Source organism: Physella acuta, unplaced genomic scaffold (genome assembly GCF_028476545.2).
Source record: "Physella acuta isolate Inbredline_101_S28 unplaced genomic scaffold, ASM2847654v3 ptg000224l, whole genome shotgun sequence".
In the NCBI taxonomy this organism is placed as follows: domain Eukaryota; kingdom Metazoa; phylum Mollusca; class Gastropoda; family Physidae; genus Physella; species Physella acuta.
Window position 1 is genome coordinate 645,155 of NW_026731743.1, and position 13,054 is coordinate 658,208.

A 13,054-nucleotide genomic window follows, 5' to 3' on the forward strand; every position below is an offset into this window, starting at 1 on the left:
AGCACTTTAAATACACGAGATTAGGTTAGTTCACGTCTGTGTATTTTAGTTCTGTGACAACTGTAACCTAGTTTTGTGCTTAGTTGTGTCACGCATTTAGAATAGATTGTAGATATCTAAAGGTAATTTATTTAGTCTTGGCGTCGTAACCTTTTTTGGTCCGCACTGAATACCCGTAAATTCAATACGTCAATTATTTTAAAAAATTACAATTATTTAAAGTAAAAATAGTCCTCTACTCTTCAAAAAGTGTTGATTATAAAAAAAAATCGTATTGTACCCCAAAACATGTGTAGCAGAGTCCATGAAAAAATCAGCAACCCGAAGATTAGGCTCTCGTCAACTATCTTGATTGAGCTCCCGTTTGTGGAGTATTGTATGCCTTGAATACCTGAAACTATACACAGGTAGATACATTTAGTTCACATGAAGAAGATACATTAAACATTTTATATAATCATAAAAATATCACAAGAAGGTTTTATCTTAGAAGAAAATAATTTAATAGAATATTTGTCTTTAACTACAAAAAAATACCTCCGCCTGCAATTGTCTATTTCATTTTTACTCTTCAATTCAAGTAAAGTGCTATAGTATATTATATAACATTAGCCGTCAGCGGGTATGCTTTGCTTCAGCTATTTATAGCCATGTCTAAATATAATTTTTCATGTTTTTTCCCATTATATCACAAAATCAATTTCCGTTTGCAGTTAATTGTCTTAAACTTAACGACAGACTAAAATATAAATTGAAGCAAATGCTTTTCGTTTGTTTACTTGGCATGTTATGAATTCTGTATTTTTCTGGTTGTTCTAAAAGCTTTTCTATATTCATTGGACTCTTAGATGTAATCACACATATAAGATTATAATATTTCGATTAACAGGCAGCATAGCACTCTCTTATCTAAGGTTCAGCGAGATAATGTAGAAACACGTTAATAGCAGCTTATATTAAGCCATTTGTTTCTTGAACATTGGTCTAATAATACGGAATAATATATTGTAGGGACGGCTTGTCACCTGATAAATAATGACATCTATGGGCTAAACGTTTGGCATCAGCTATGTCATAGTAAGTTACACTGCAACAGTACCAGCCAGCGTCTTGGGCTTGTAGGCCATTGATTAACAAACCAAGCCACGTAATATCTTTGACCATTCTCTTGTTGGGTTTCAAGTTTTCAAATTTTCGGGCCACCGTCCAATGAACTTTTCCACCAGGTTTGATTAGATTCACTTCTGGGTACTGTGCTCAAAACATGTATTGGATTTAAATTATTTAAAATGTTTATATCTATAGTGGTGGTTATTTGCTAAAAGTAGATAGATTTTGATGTACTGATGCAGAGGCGTATACTAGTTTTCGGGCTAGTTGGAGCAACAAGTCGAGAAAATGGCGCCATATATATATATATATATATATATATATATATATATATATATATATATATATATATATATATATATATATATATATATATATATATATATATATATATATATATATGGCACTGCTTCGCTAAGGTAAAAAAATTAATTCAAACATTACTCTGTAGAAAACAAAACAACAAACAACCATGTAGGCCGACAACAAAAAACAATTTATAACACAGAACAAAATACACGCAACGCAATCAAAAACAAGAAACGCAACACTATATGATTTATAGTCAGGGGCGGGAGGGCCCACGCCATTTAGGGGCCCAGAGCCGACCATAATAAATTTTTTATAGTTTAAAAAAAAGTAAATTTTCTTTCATTTTTGACTTGATGGTTGTTTTGTAAAAAAATTACCGTAGCTGTGGTTGGATTATATTTATTCTATAGACACCACCCCACGCTCTTGTATATTCTTTTTCCCTTTGTTTTTATTAAACCACTGTGAAAGCCGAGTCTTTCTCCTACAATTTAACTTATCAAAGATAAGCAAATGTTCAAACCACTCCAATGACTTATTTCCCTTTTTTTAAAAATAGTCAATTAGGGGTGATCATAAACTCCTTTTAATAGATTTGTACTAAACAAATTAAAAAGCAATTACTTCTCTTAATTATTATTTTTTTAAATAAAGTAATTACTAAAGAATGACATTGTATAAAAAGGAAGTGTATTAAATCAATAATATTTAAAAAATTAATAATATATTATTATATAAAAAAACATTAAAATAAACATAACACGAGGCACCATTACTTATACAAAGCTTTCATGCTTTATATTATTTTGACCGACTAGTAATAAGCTGTCTTATAATAAAAATTAATTAAAACTGATTTTCTCAAAACACACATGCTCATACACACTTGACATAATGTTGAAAAACTTTTTAATTGATGTTTTTCTAATCCAGAACAGGCCAGCAATGAGTATCGTTCGTATTTTGTGATTGTATACACACACACACACACACATATATATATATATATATATATATATATATATATATATATATATATATATATAGGGGGGGGCCTAAAAAAATTTTTTGCGGGGGGTGGCCCTTTTTTTCTAGTTCCGCCACTGTTTATAGTCAGCGTAAACTAAATTTGACGCGTTAGAATATTACTTAACACAAGCGATCTAGTGGAAATAATCACTTTCTTAACATAGATATGTCTACACATTTAATTGTAATTGTCATTTTCAACCATATAAATAGTTATTAAACTATTAGTATTAATAGTCTTCGTTGTTACAAAAAAATAATGTCTTAATTCATATAAATACTAAAACATTACAGCATAAACAAATTGAGTGCAAAGTCTGTATAAAACAGAGCTTTTACTGCTTCACTTATTATAAAGCTAATAGCTGGAACATTCTAAGTAATAATCCACAGCAAACTTAATTTTAACTAAATTATTGCCCTTCTAATCTTTACATTTTTAGCGCAATTTCCATTCTGGAGAATTGCGTTTATTAACCCGTCATTTCTGGATGTATGGATGGATGGATGGATGAATGTGTGTCCGCAGCTTTAAGTCGTATCTCCTCCTTAACGAAGCAATATCGATGACTAGTTCCAAAAGCAGTTATGTTAAGCAAGTTACAAAGATGAACATAGGCCATAAAAATTCCGGGTTTCTTTCATGGATTTCCCGGAAAAGCCAAAAAACCTCGAAAAAAAGCAGTTTTTGGCCCATATCTCGGCAACCAGACCACTTAGCGACTTGAAACATGTACCAATCGATTCATTCCATAATTTAGAACAATATTGCCGAAGAAAGTTTTCAAAAATATCCTTTCGTTCGGTCACAATTTTTTTTTTAATTAATTAAAATTTGGACCCAATTAGTAGGCATTTTTTCCAACCACACCACACGCGTCATCACGTTCAATAGCTGCGCCATCACGTTCAATGGCTGCGTCATCACGTTCAGTAGCTAGGCGCGCAATGGTTTTTAGTCATGTAACTCTATTGTAAATAAAACATGTAAAATACTGAATTTTTTTAAATAAAAAACGTTTTAATAACTAACCAATGGTTTACTAACCCTGCTCTTGATTTACGCTACGACAGAGCTATTTTTAGATAGCATAAGGAAATTGCGCTTAAATTGTCACAAGACTTTTTAATTACCTTGTTTTATTAGCTATTGCTGTTTGTGCTCTTTAAAGATTATTTTTACTTTCTCAAATACAGAGTATACAAGAAGTATTGTAATCCTGCACATAAATCATATGAAGTTTAGACAGTTTTCACCGTTTTACACCTCAGTACTTCATCGTATACGGAGTAAAGGGGACTTATTTTAAACGAGCAAAAAATTATAAATCAAGATTTATCAAAATCTAGGCGTTTTATGCGTAATTGAGCGGATAAAACTGGGCTTTGCAATGTGTGCATGTGTGTGTGTGTGTGTGTGTGTATGTGTGTCTGTAAACACAATAACTTAAGTACCGTTTTAACTAGGTTGATTAATATATATATATATATATATATATATATATATATATATATATATATATATATATATATTGTTGTATCAAATTTTTATTTTTGTATCAACTTTTGAGATATTTCCGATAACCGGAAGTGGAACATTTTTCTATTTTTATTTTTTAAAAGCCTGTAGCTTGAGTACTATTTTAAATAGATAATAATAATAGCAATTTTACTCGTAAGTAAAAGTTCTATTTCTCTGTATTTTTCTAAATTTTGAGTAATTTATGTTGAACAAAAGAAGTACTTTACGCTATTTCCGATTTCTCAAATAACGCATATGAATTTATAAAGTACTAAAAATATTGCGAACTATTATACACATTTTGTATTGCGTTCACTAGGTGCGCAATTCGTTTTTCTTCGAGATTTTATTCTTTTTTAAAAAGTTTAAGTTACTAAAAATGGATTAAAAATATTTTCTCTATCCCGAGTTGCAATCCGCCATAGTGTTATACAAGTATATTCGTGTAAGTTTAGGGAAGATAACTTTCGGTTTATTTATTATAATAATAAGGTATATGTTAAATCACTGATTAGCTCACACACATGTTTACTTTTGATTCTAAAAACAATAATCACATAGTTTAACCTGTAGCAAAAACTATGATTCAGGTTGTAAAAAAAACAACTAGAGTAATTACTTATTTCAAGTTTGCTTACTTATCTTTTGGTGGTAGTGATACTTTTATCTATAAGTGCTTTTATATTTTTTTTGCTAAAATTACCCGATGTTTTTAGTATATGTTTATAAATACATCTGTGGGTACTGATCATGATGACTCATATTAACGTTCTTGAAGTTGTCTGAAAGTATGTTTATTTTTTTGTACAGTTATTCCGATTACTACCCCCCCCTTTCCCACCTCATAAGATATTTAATATAATCAATCTATAAATAGGTGCATCTGTACAAGATGCCTTTGGTAATGTTCGAGATCAGCTGACATACAAGGGACCTGCAGTTCCTCCTCCTGTTAGTATTGACTTATTAAAGACAAGCAAAACTGTATTCTACGGGGCACAATTAATGAAAACATTTACCCTACGCTTCTAGACTAATCTTAAAACCCAAAGTTAATAAGTCTCTCGTATAAAAGAGGGATGGCTGAATTGAGACCGGTAACTTAAGCATAGTTTACACTTGTGCATTAGATCGATATGTGAGTGGTTGGTGGTCTATGTCCAGCAGGAATAAACAAACAGCAGTTGTACAGGCTATAAAGTGGACACATGATGAAAGGGAGAAAAGTTAGTAGATTATCAAAGCATATCAAACGGTTAGGTTTTTAAAACAAAAGACAAAAAACATGTTTTTACTTTCTCGTATATACGAAGTATAGAGAAAGTATTGTAATCGTGCACAAAAATAAATTGAAATTTTAACAATTTTCACCGTATTACACCTCAGTCCTTCTTCACATCCGAAGTATAGAGGACTTACTTTAATCGGGCAAAAATTGTCAATCCAGATTTATCAAAATTAAAAGGTTGTATGCGTAATCCAGTCTGAAAAACTGGGCTTTGCAATTATGTCCGTATGTCTGTGTGTCTGTGTGTGTGTCTGTGTGTGTGTGTGTGTAAACACGATTACTTGAGTACCGTTACAGCTAGCTTGTTGAAATTTCATATATAAGTATTTTATCAAAATCGTAGATCCGTATCAACTTTTGAGCGATTTCCGATAACCGGAAGTGGTACTTTTTCTACTTTGAATTTTTCAAAAGCCTATAACTTGAGTACTATTTCAGATGTAAGTAAAAGAGCTAATTCTCTACCTTCTGTCAAATTTTGAGTAATTTCCGTTGACCGGAAGTAGTAATTAACGCTACTTCCGATTTCTCAAAAAACTAATGTTAATTTTAAAAGTACTAATAATATTGCGCACTATTATGCGCTTTTTTATTTGGCGTTCACTTGGTGTGCAATTAATTTGTCTACGAGATTTTATTCTATTTTTAAAACTTTAAGTATTTAAAATGGATTTAAAATCATGTCTATAGCCCGAGTTCCCATCCCCGGTTATTTTATATAAGAATATTCGAGAAAGTTTTGGGGAGATCACTCCCGGTTTATTTTCAATTGGAGCTTACTGGAAACGTTAAAAAATAGTGGAAATAAAATAGTATACTAGATATCAACAACTAATACAAATAGAAGTTTATACTATTTTATCAAACACGTTTGTTTAGGTAAAGCTTAAATTATAATCTGTAGTGATACTGAATTTAAAATGTTTTAACCATACACTTACCTGACCAGAATACCAATATGCTTTTAATGTATACAAAAAATAGGAGTTCGGATAGAAATCTTTATTTTGCCAGAACAACGACACGTTTTCCATCTCTGTTGCTTTATCAGGAATCCCCGCAAGATCAGGGGTACATTGAATGATTTTCAAGTTTGGATCTTGTGAAATTACGCTTGGTTCCACTATAGAATGATTTGTAACTGTAAATAGTAAAAAGTAAAAGACAATGAACCTACGTTTAACCTAATCATAACAACAAAACATTACAACTATATGTATATGCATGTGTGTGTATGTATATTGAAGTACTTTGTTTTAATTTTAAAAAAAGGTCCCTCCGAATTAGACAAACCTAGATGCTTGTGGACATTAAGAAAAATCCAAATATATTTAGGTAAAGCAAGTAAAATTTTGAATATCAGTCACGTGTATTTTCACTGATAGGAAATATTGTATGTTTAAATAACATTGATACAATTACAGGAGTTAAATATTATTTTCAATATCAATTTTTTGAAAAATGTAGGTTTTTTTATGATTTGAATTTAAAAGAATAAGTAACAATATTTTAAAAAAGAAGGTTGACACTAAAAAAAACACATCCTCATAAAAGACACCAACCTATAAAGTCCTCACAACGTTTTGTGGAGGGCAGTTGTAATTTTCCGTTCTTACTGATGATGCTAGAGCAGCAAAAATCGCCTTGGTCATCGGGGGTGATATTTATCAAATCGAGTTCCACCCTGAATTTATCCCTATAGAAAAATCCACGACTGTTCTTGGGATCGTGTCCAGAAACCCTAGTTCGCCAGTGAGTCTTTACACCAGGTGTTCTGGCAGTACCAAACTATACAAAGATTAAAAAATAACAACGTACAATGATAAATATAAATGACCAAACATAGTTCGATAATTAAATATGATATTTTATGTGTGTTGCTCCGTTAATTTTTATAACTTGCTAACGTATTACAATAAACATAAACGTGCACACACACACACACACACACACACATATATATATATATATATATATATATATATATATATATATATATATATATATATATATATATAATTATAGGCCTATAGATATAGATATAGATATAGATATAGATATAGATATAGATATAGATATAGATATAGATATAGATATAGATATAGATATAGATATAGATATAGATATAGATATAGATATAGATATAGATATAGATATAGATATAGATATAGATATAGATATAGATATAGATATAGATATAGATATAGATATAGATATAGATATAGATATAGATATAGATATAGATATAGATATAGATATAGATATAGATATAGATATAGATATAGATATAGATATAGATATAGATATAGATATAGATATAGATATAGATATAGATATAGATATAGATATAGATATAGATATAGATATAGATATAGATATAGATATAGATATAGACATAGACATAGACATAGACATAGACATAGACATAGACATAGACATAGACATAGACATAGACATAGACATAGACATAGACATAGACATAGACATAGACATAGACATAGACATAGACATAGACATAGACATAGACATAGACATAGACATAGACATAGACATAGACATAGACATAGACATAGACATAGACATAGACATAGACATAGACATAGACATAGACATAGACATAGACATAGACATAGACATAGACATAGACATAGACATAGACATAGACATAGACATAGACATAGACATAGACATAGACATAGACATAGACATAGACATAGACATAGACATAGACATAGACATAGACATAGACATAGACATAGACATAGACATAGACATAGACATAGACATAGACATAGACATAGACATAGACATAGACATAGACATAGACATAGACATAGACATAGACATAGACATTGATATAGATATAGATATAGATATAGATATAGATATAGATATAGATATAGATATAGATAGAGATAGAGATAGAGATAGAGATAGAGATAGAGATAGAGATAGAGATAGAGATAGAGATAGAGATAGAGATAGAGATAGAGATAGAGATATAGATATAGATATAGATATAGATATAGATATAGATATAGATATAGATATAGATATAGATATAGATATAGATATAGATATAGATATAGATATAGATATAGATATAGATATAGATATAGATATAGATATAGATATAGATATAGATATAGATATAGATATAGATATAGATATAGATATAGATATAGATATAGATATAGATATAGATATAGATATAGATATAGATATAGATATAGATATAGATATAGATATAGATATAGATATAGATATAGATATAGATATAGATATAGATATAGATATAGATATAGATATAGATATAGATATAGATATAGATATAGATATAGATATAGATATAGATATAGATATAGATATAGATATAGATATAGATATAGATATAGATATAGATATAGATATAGATATAGATATAGATATAGATATAGATATAGATATATATATAGATATAGATATAGATATAGATATAGATATAGATATATATATAGATATAGATATAGATATAGATATAGATATAGATATAGATATAGATATAGATATAGATATAGATATTGATATAGATATAGATATAGATATAGATATAGATATAGATATAGATATAGATATAGATATAGATATAGATATAGATATAGATATAGATATAGATATAGATATAGATATAGATATAGATATAGATATAGATATAGATATAGATATAGATATAGATATAGATAGAGATAGAGATAGAGATAGAGATAGAGATAGAGATAGAGATAGAGATAGAGATAGAGATAGAGATAGAGATAGAGATAGAGATATAGATAGAGATAGAGATAGAGATAGAGATATAGATATAGATATAGATATAGATATAGATATAGATATAGATATAGATATAGATATAGATATAGATATAGATATAGATATAGATATAGATATAGATATAGATATAGATATAGATATAGATATAGATATAGATATAGATATAGATATAGATATAGATATAGATATAGATATAGATATAGATATAGATATAGATATAGATATAGATATAGATATAGATATAGATATAGATATAGATATAGATATAGATATAGATATAGATATAGATATAGATATAGATATAGATATAGATATAGATATAGATATAGATATAGATATAGATATAGATATAGATATAGATATAGATATAGATATAGATATAGATATAGATATAGATATAGATATAGATATAGATATAGATATAGATATAGATATAGATATAGATATAGATATAGATATAGATATAGATATAGATATAGATATAGATATAGATATAGATATAGATATAGATATAGATATAGATATAGATATAGATATAGATATAGATATAGATATAGATATAGATATAGATATAGATATAGATATAGATATAGATATAGATATAGATATAGATATAGATATAGATATAGATATAGATATAGATATAGATATAGATATAGATATAGATATAGATATAGATATAGATATAGATATAGATATAGATATAGATATAGATATAGATATAGATATAGATATAGATATAGATATAGATATAGATATAGATATAGAATTAGATAGAGATAGAGATATAGATATAGATATAGATATAGATATAGATATAGATATAGATATAGATATAGATATAGATATAGATATAGATATAGATATAGATATAGATATAGATATAGATATAGATATAGATATAGATATAGATATAGATATAGATATAGATATAGATATAGATAGAGATAGAGATAGAGATAGAGATAGAGATAGAGATAGAGATAGAGATAGATATAGATATAGATATAGATATAGATATAGATATAGATATAGATATAGATATAGATATAGATATAGATATAGATATAGATATAGATATAGATATAGATATAGATATAGATATAGATATAGATATAGATATAGATATAGATATAGATATAGATATAGATATAGATATAGATATAGATATAGATATAGATATAGATATAGATATAGATATAGATATAGATATAGATATAGATATAGATATAGATATAGATATAGATATAGATATAGATATAGATATAGATATAGATATAGATATAGATATAGATATAGATATAGATATAGATATAGATATAGATATAGATATAGATATAGATATAGATATAGATATAGATATAGATATAGATATAGATATAGATATAGATATAGATATAGATATAGATATAGATATAGATATAGATATAGATATAGATATAGATATAGATATAGATATAGATATAGATATAGATATAGATATAGATATAGATATAGATATAGATATAGATATAGATATAGATATAGATATAGATATAGATATAGATATAGATATAGATATAGATATAGATATAGATATAGATATAGATATAGATATAGATATAGATATAGATATAGATATAGATATAGATATAGATATAGATATAGATATAGATATAGATATAGATATAGATATAGATATAGATATAGATATAGATATAGATATAGATATAGATATAGATATAGATATAGATATAGATATAGATATAGATATAGATATAGATATAGATATAGATATAGATATAGATATAGATATAGATATAGATATAGATATAGATATAGATATAGATATAGATATAGATATAGATATAGATATAGATATAGATATAGATATAGATATAGATATAGATATAGATATAGATATAGATATAGATAGATATAGATATAGATATAGATATAGATATAGATATAGATATAGATATAGATATAGATATAGATATAGATATAGATATAGATATAGATATAGATATAGATATAGATATAGATATAGATATAGATATAGATATAGATATAGATATAGATATAGATATAGATATAGATATAGATATAGATATAGATATAGATATAGATATAGATATAGATATAGATATAGATATAGATATAGATATAGATATAGATATAGATATAGATATAGATATAGATATAGATATAGATATAGATATAGATATAGATATAGATATAGATATAGATATAGATATAGATATAGATATAGATATAGATATAGATATAGATATAGATATAGATATAGATATAGATATAGATATAGATATAGATATAGATATAGATATAGATATAGATATAGATATAGATATAGATATAGATATAGATATAGATATAGATATAGATATAGATATAGATATAGATATAGATATAGATATAGATATAGATATAGATATAGATATAGATATAGATAGAGATAGAGATAGAGATAGAGATAGAGATAGAGATAGAGATAGAGATAGAGATAGAGATAGAGATAGAGATAGAGATAGAGATAGAGATAGAGATAGAGATAGAGATAGAGATAGAGATAGAGATAGAGATAGAGATAGAGATAGAGATAGAGATAGAGATAGAGATAGAGATAGAGATAGAGATAGAGATAGAGATAGAGATAGAGATAGAGATAGAGATAGAGATAGAGATAGAGATAGAGATAGAGATAGAGATAGAGATAGAGATAGAGATAGAGATAGAGATAGAGATAGAGATAGAGATAGAGATAGAGATAGAGATAGAGATAGAGATAAAGATAGAGATAGAGATGCAGATGCAGATGCAGATGCAGATGCAGATGCAGATGCAGATGCAGATGCAGATGCAGATGTAGATGCAGATGCAGATGCAGATACAGATACAGATACAGATACAGATACAGATACAGATACAGATACAGATACAGATACAGATACAGATACAGATACAGATACAGATACAGATACAGATACAGATACAGATAAAGATACAGATACAGATGTAGATGTAGATATAGATATATATATATATATATATATATATATATATATATATATATATATATATATATATATATATATATATATATATATATATAATTTTATATTTACGTTTATGTTCATATTGTGTTGTTCTTCTTTTTGTTAGTAATATTCAAGTATGGTATTTGCTATTTACCAAGTCATATCGATTATAATTTTAAGACCAATAAAGTACCAAACGTATTTTAAAATACGAACTTCCAGTCTACCTACCCTGGTACTGAACGAGTAAACGAAAATTTTATTCCACATCAGCTGCAACGAAAAAATGCCTTCAGACCTGTCATTTTCAGGGACACCGGCAAGATCAGAATCACAGAAAACAGTAACTTCTGAACCTAGCTTTACCTCTTTTGGTACTATAGATTTATGTAGTACTGAAATAAAATCACTTAAAGCTTTAATTGAGCATTTAATAATGATTTTCTTTTCTCGAAATAGCCGGCAAAAGTAAGAATAAAACAAAAATAAAACATTATTGAATTTAAGCGGTGAATTGAAATGAGATGTGCACCCTTTTGCTGTTGCATATATATAAGCAGGAATCCCGTCCTGCGCGTCATTGCGGTCTCATAATTCGAAACATTCGAGGAAACAAGTTATGATAATATTCATTCTTTTTTATTTGAAAGACATAACTGATTTATAAATGAAAATATGATTCATTCATTGAGGCTACTTTTGTATTTATATACTTTTATGATTATTAATCGTGTATTTTGGTACTAGTGATCTCATTTTCTGATTAGATCATTTAAATCGAAAAGAAGACTGCGTCATTCTCAGAGTGACGAAACTATGCAGGATTGTTTCTTAACACGTTAAAATATATTATTAGATGTTTTATAAACGCCATAGTCACTGATCCAACAGTTACCTTAATAGCCTTAATTGCTAAAGTATTAGTATTTTGATATGCTCGATCTC

General features: G+C 27.1%; 1 protein-coding gene across 2 annotated transcripts in view; it reads right to left on the reverse strand.

Moving 5' to 3' along the window:
• The window catches only part of LOC131937886 (uncharacterized), a 47,566-nt gene that overhangs the window by 2,906 nt on the left and 31,606 nt on the right, over positions 1-13,054 (reverse strand). For both annotated transcript variants that reach the window (XM_059295585.1, XM_059295584.1), the window contains exons 7-11: positions 12,341-12,504; positions 6,824-7,049; positions 6,203-6,402; positions 1,026-1,251; positions 281-397 (exon numbers count right to left, since the gene is read on the reverse strand). In XM_059295585.1, the coding sequence (XP_059151568.1) occupies positions 281-397; positions 1,026-1,251; positions 6,203-6,402; positions 6,824-7,049; positions 12,341-12,504 (933 nt within the window). The remainder of the gene's footprint in view (positions 1-280; positions 398-1,025; positions 1,252-6,202; positions 6,403-6,823; positions 7,050-12,340; positions 12,505-13,054) is intronic.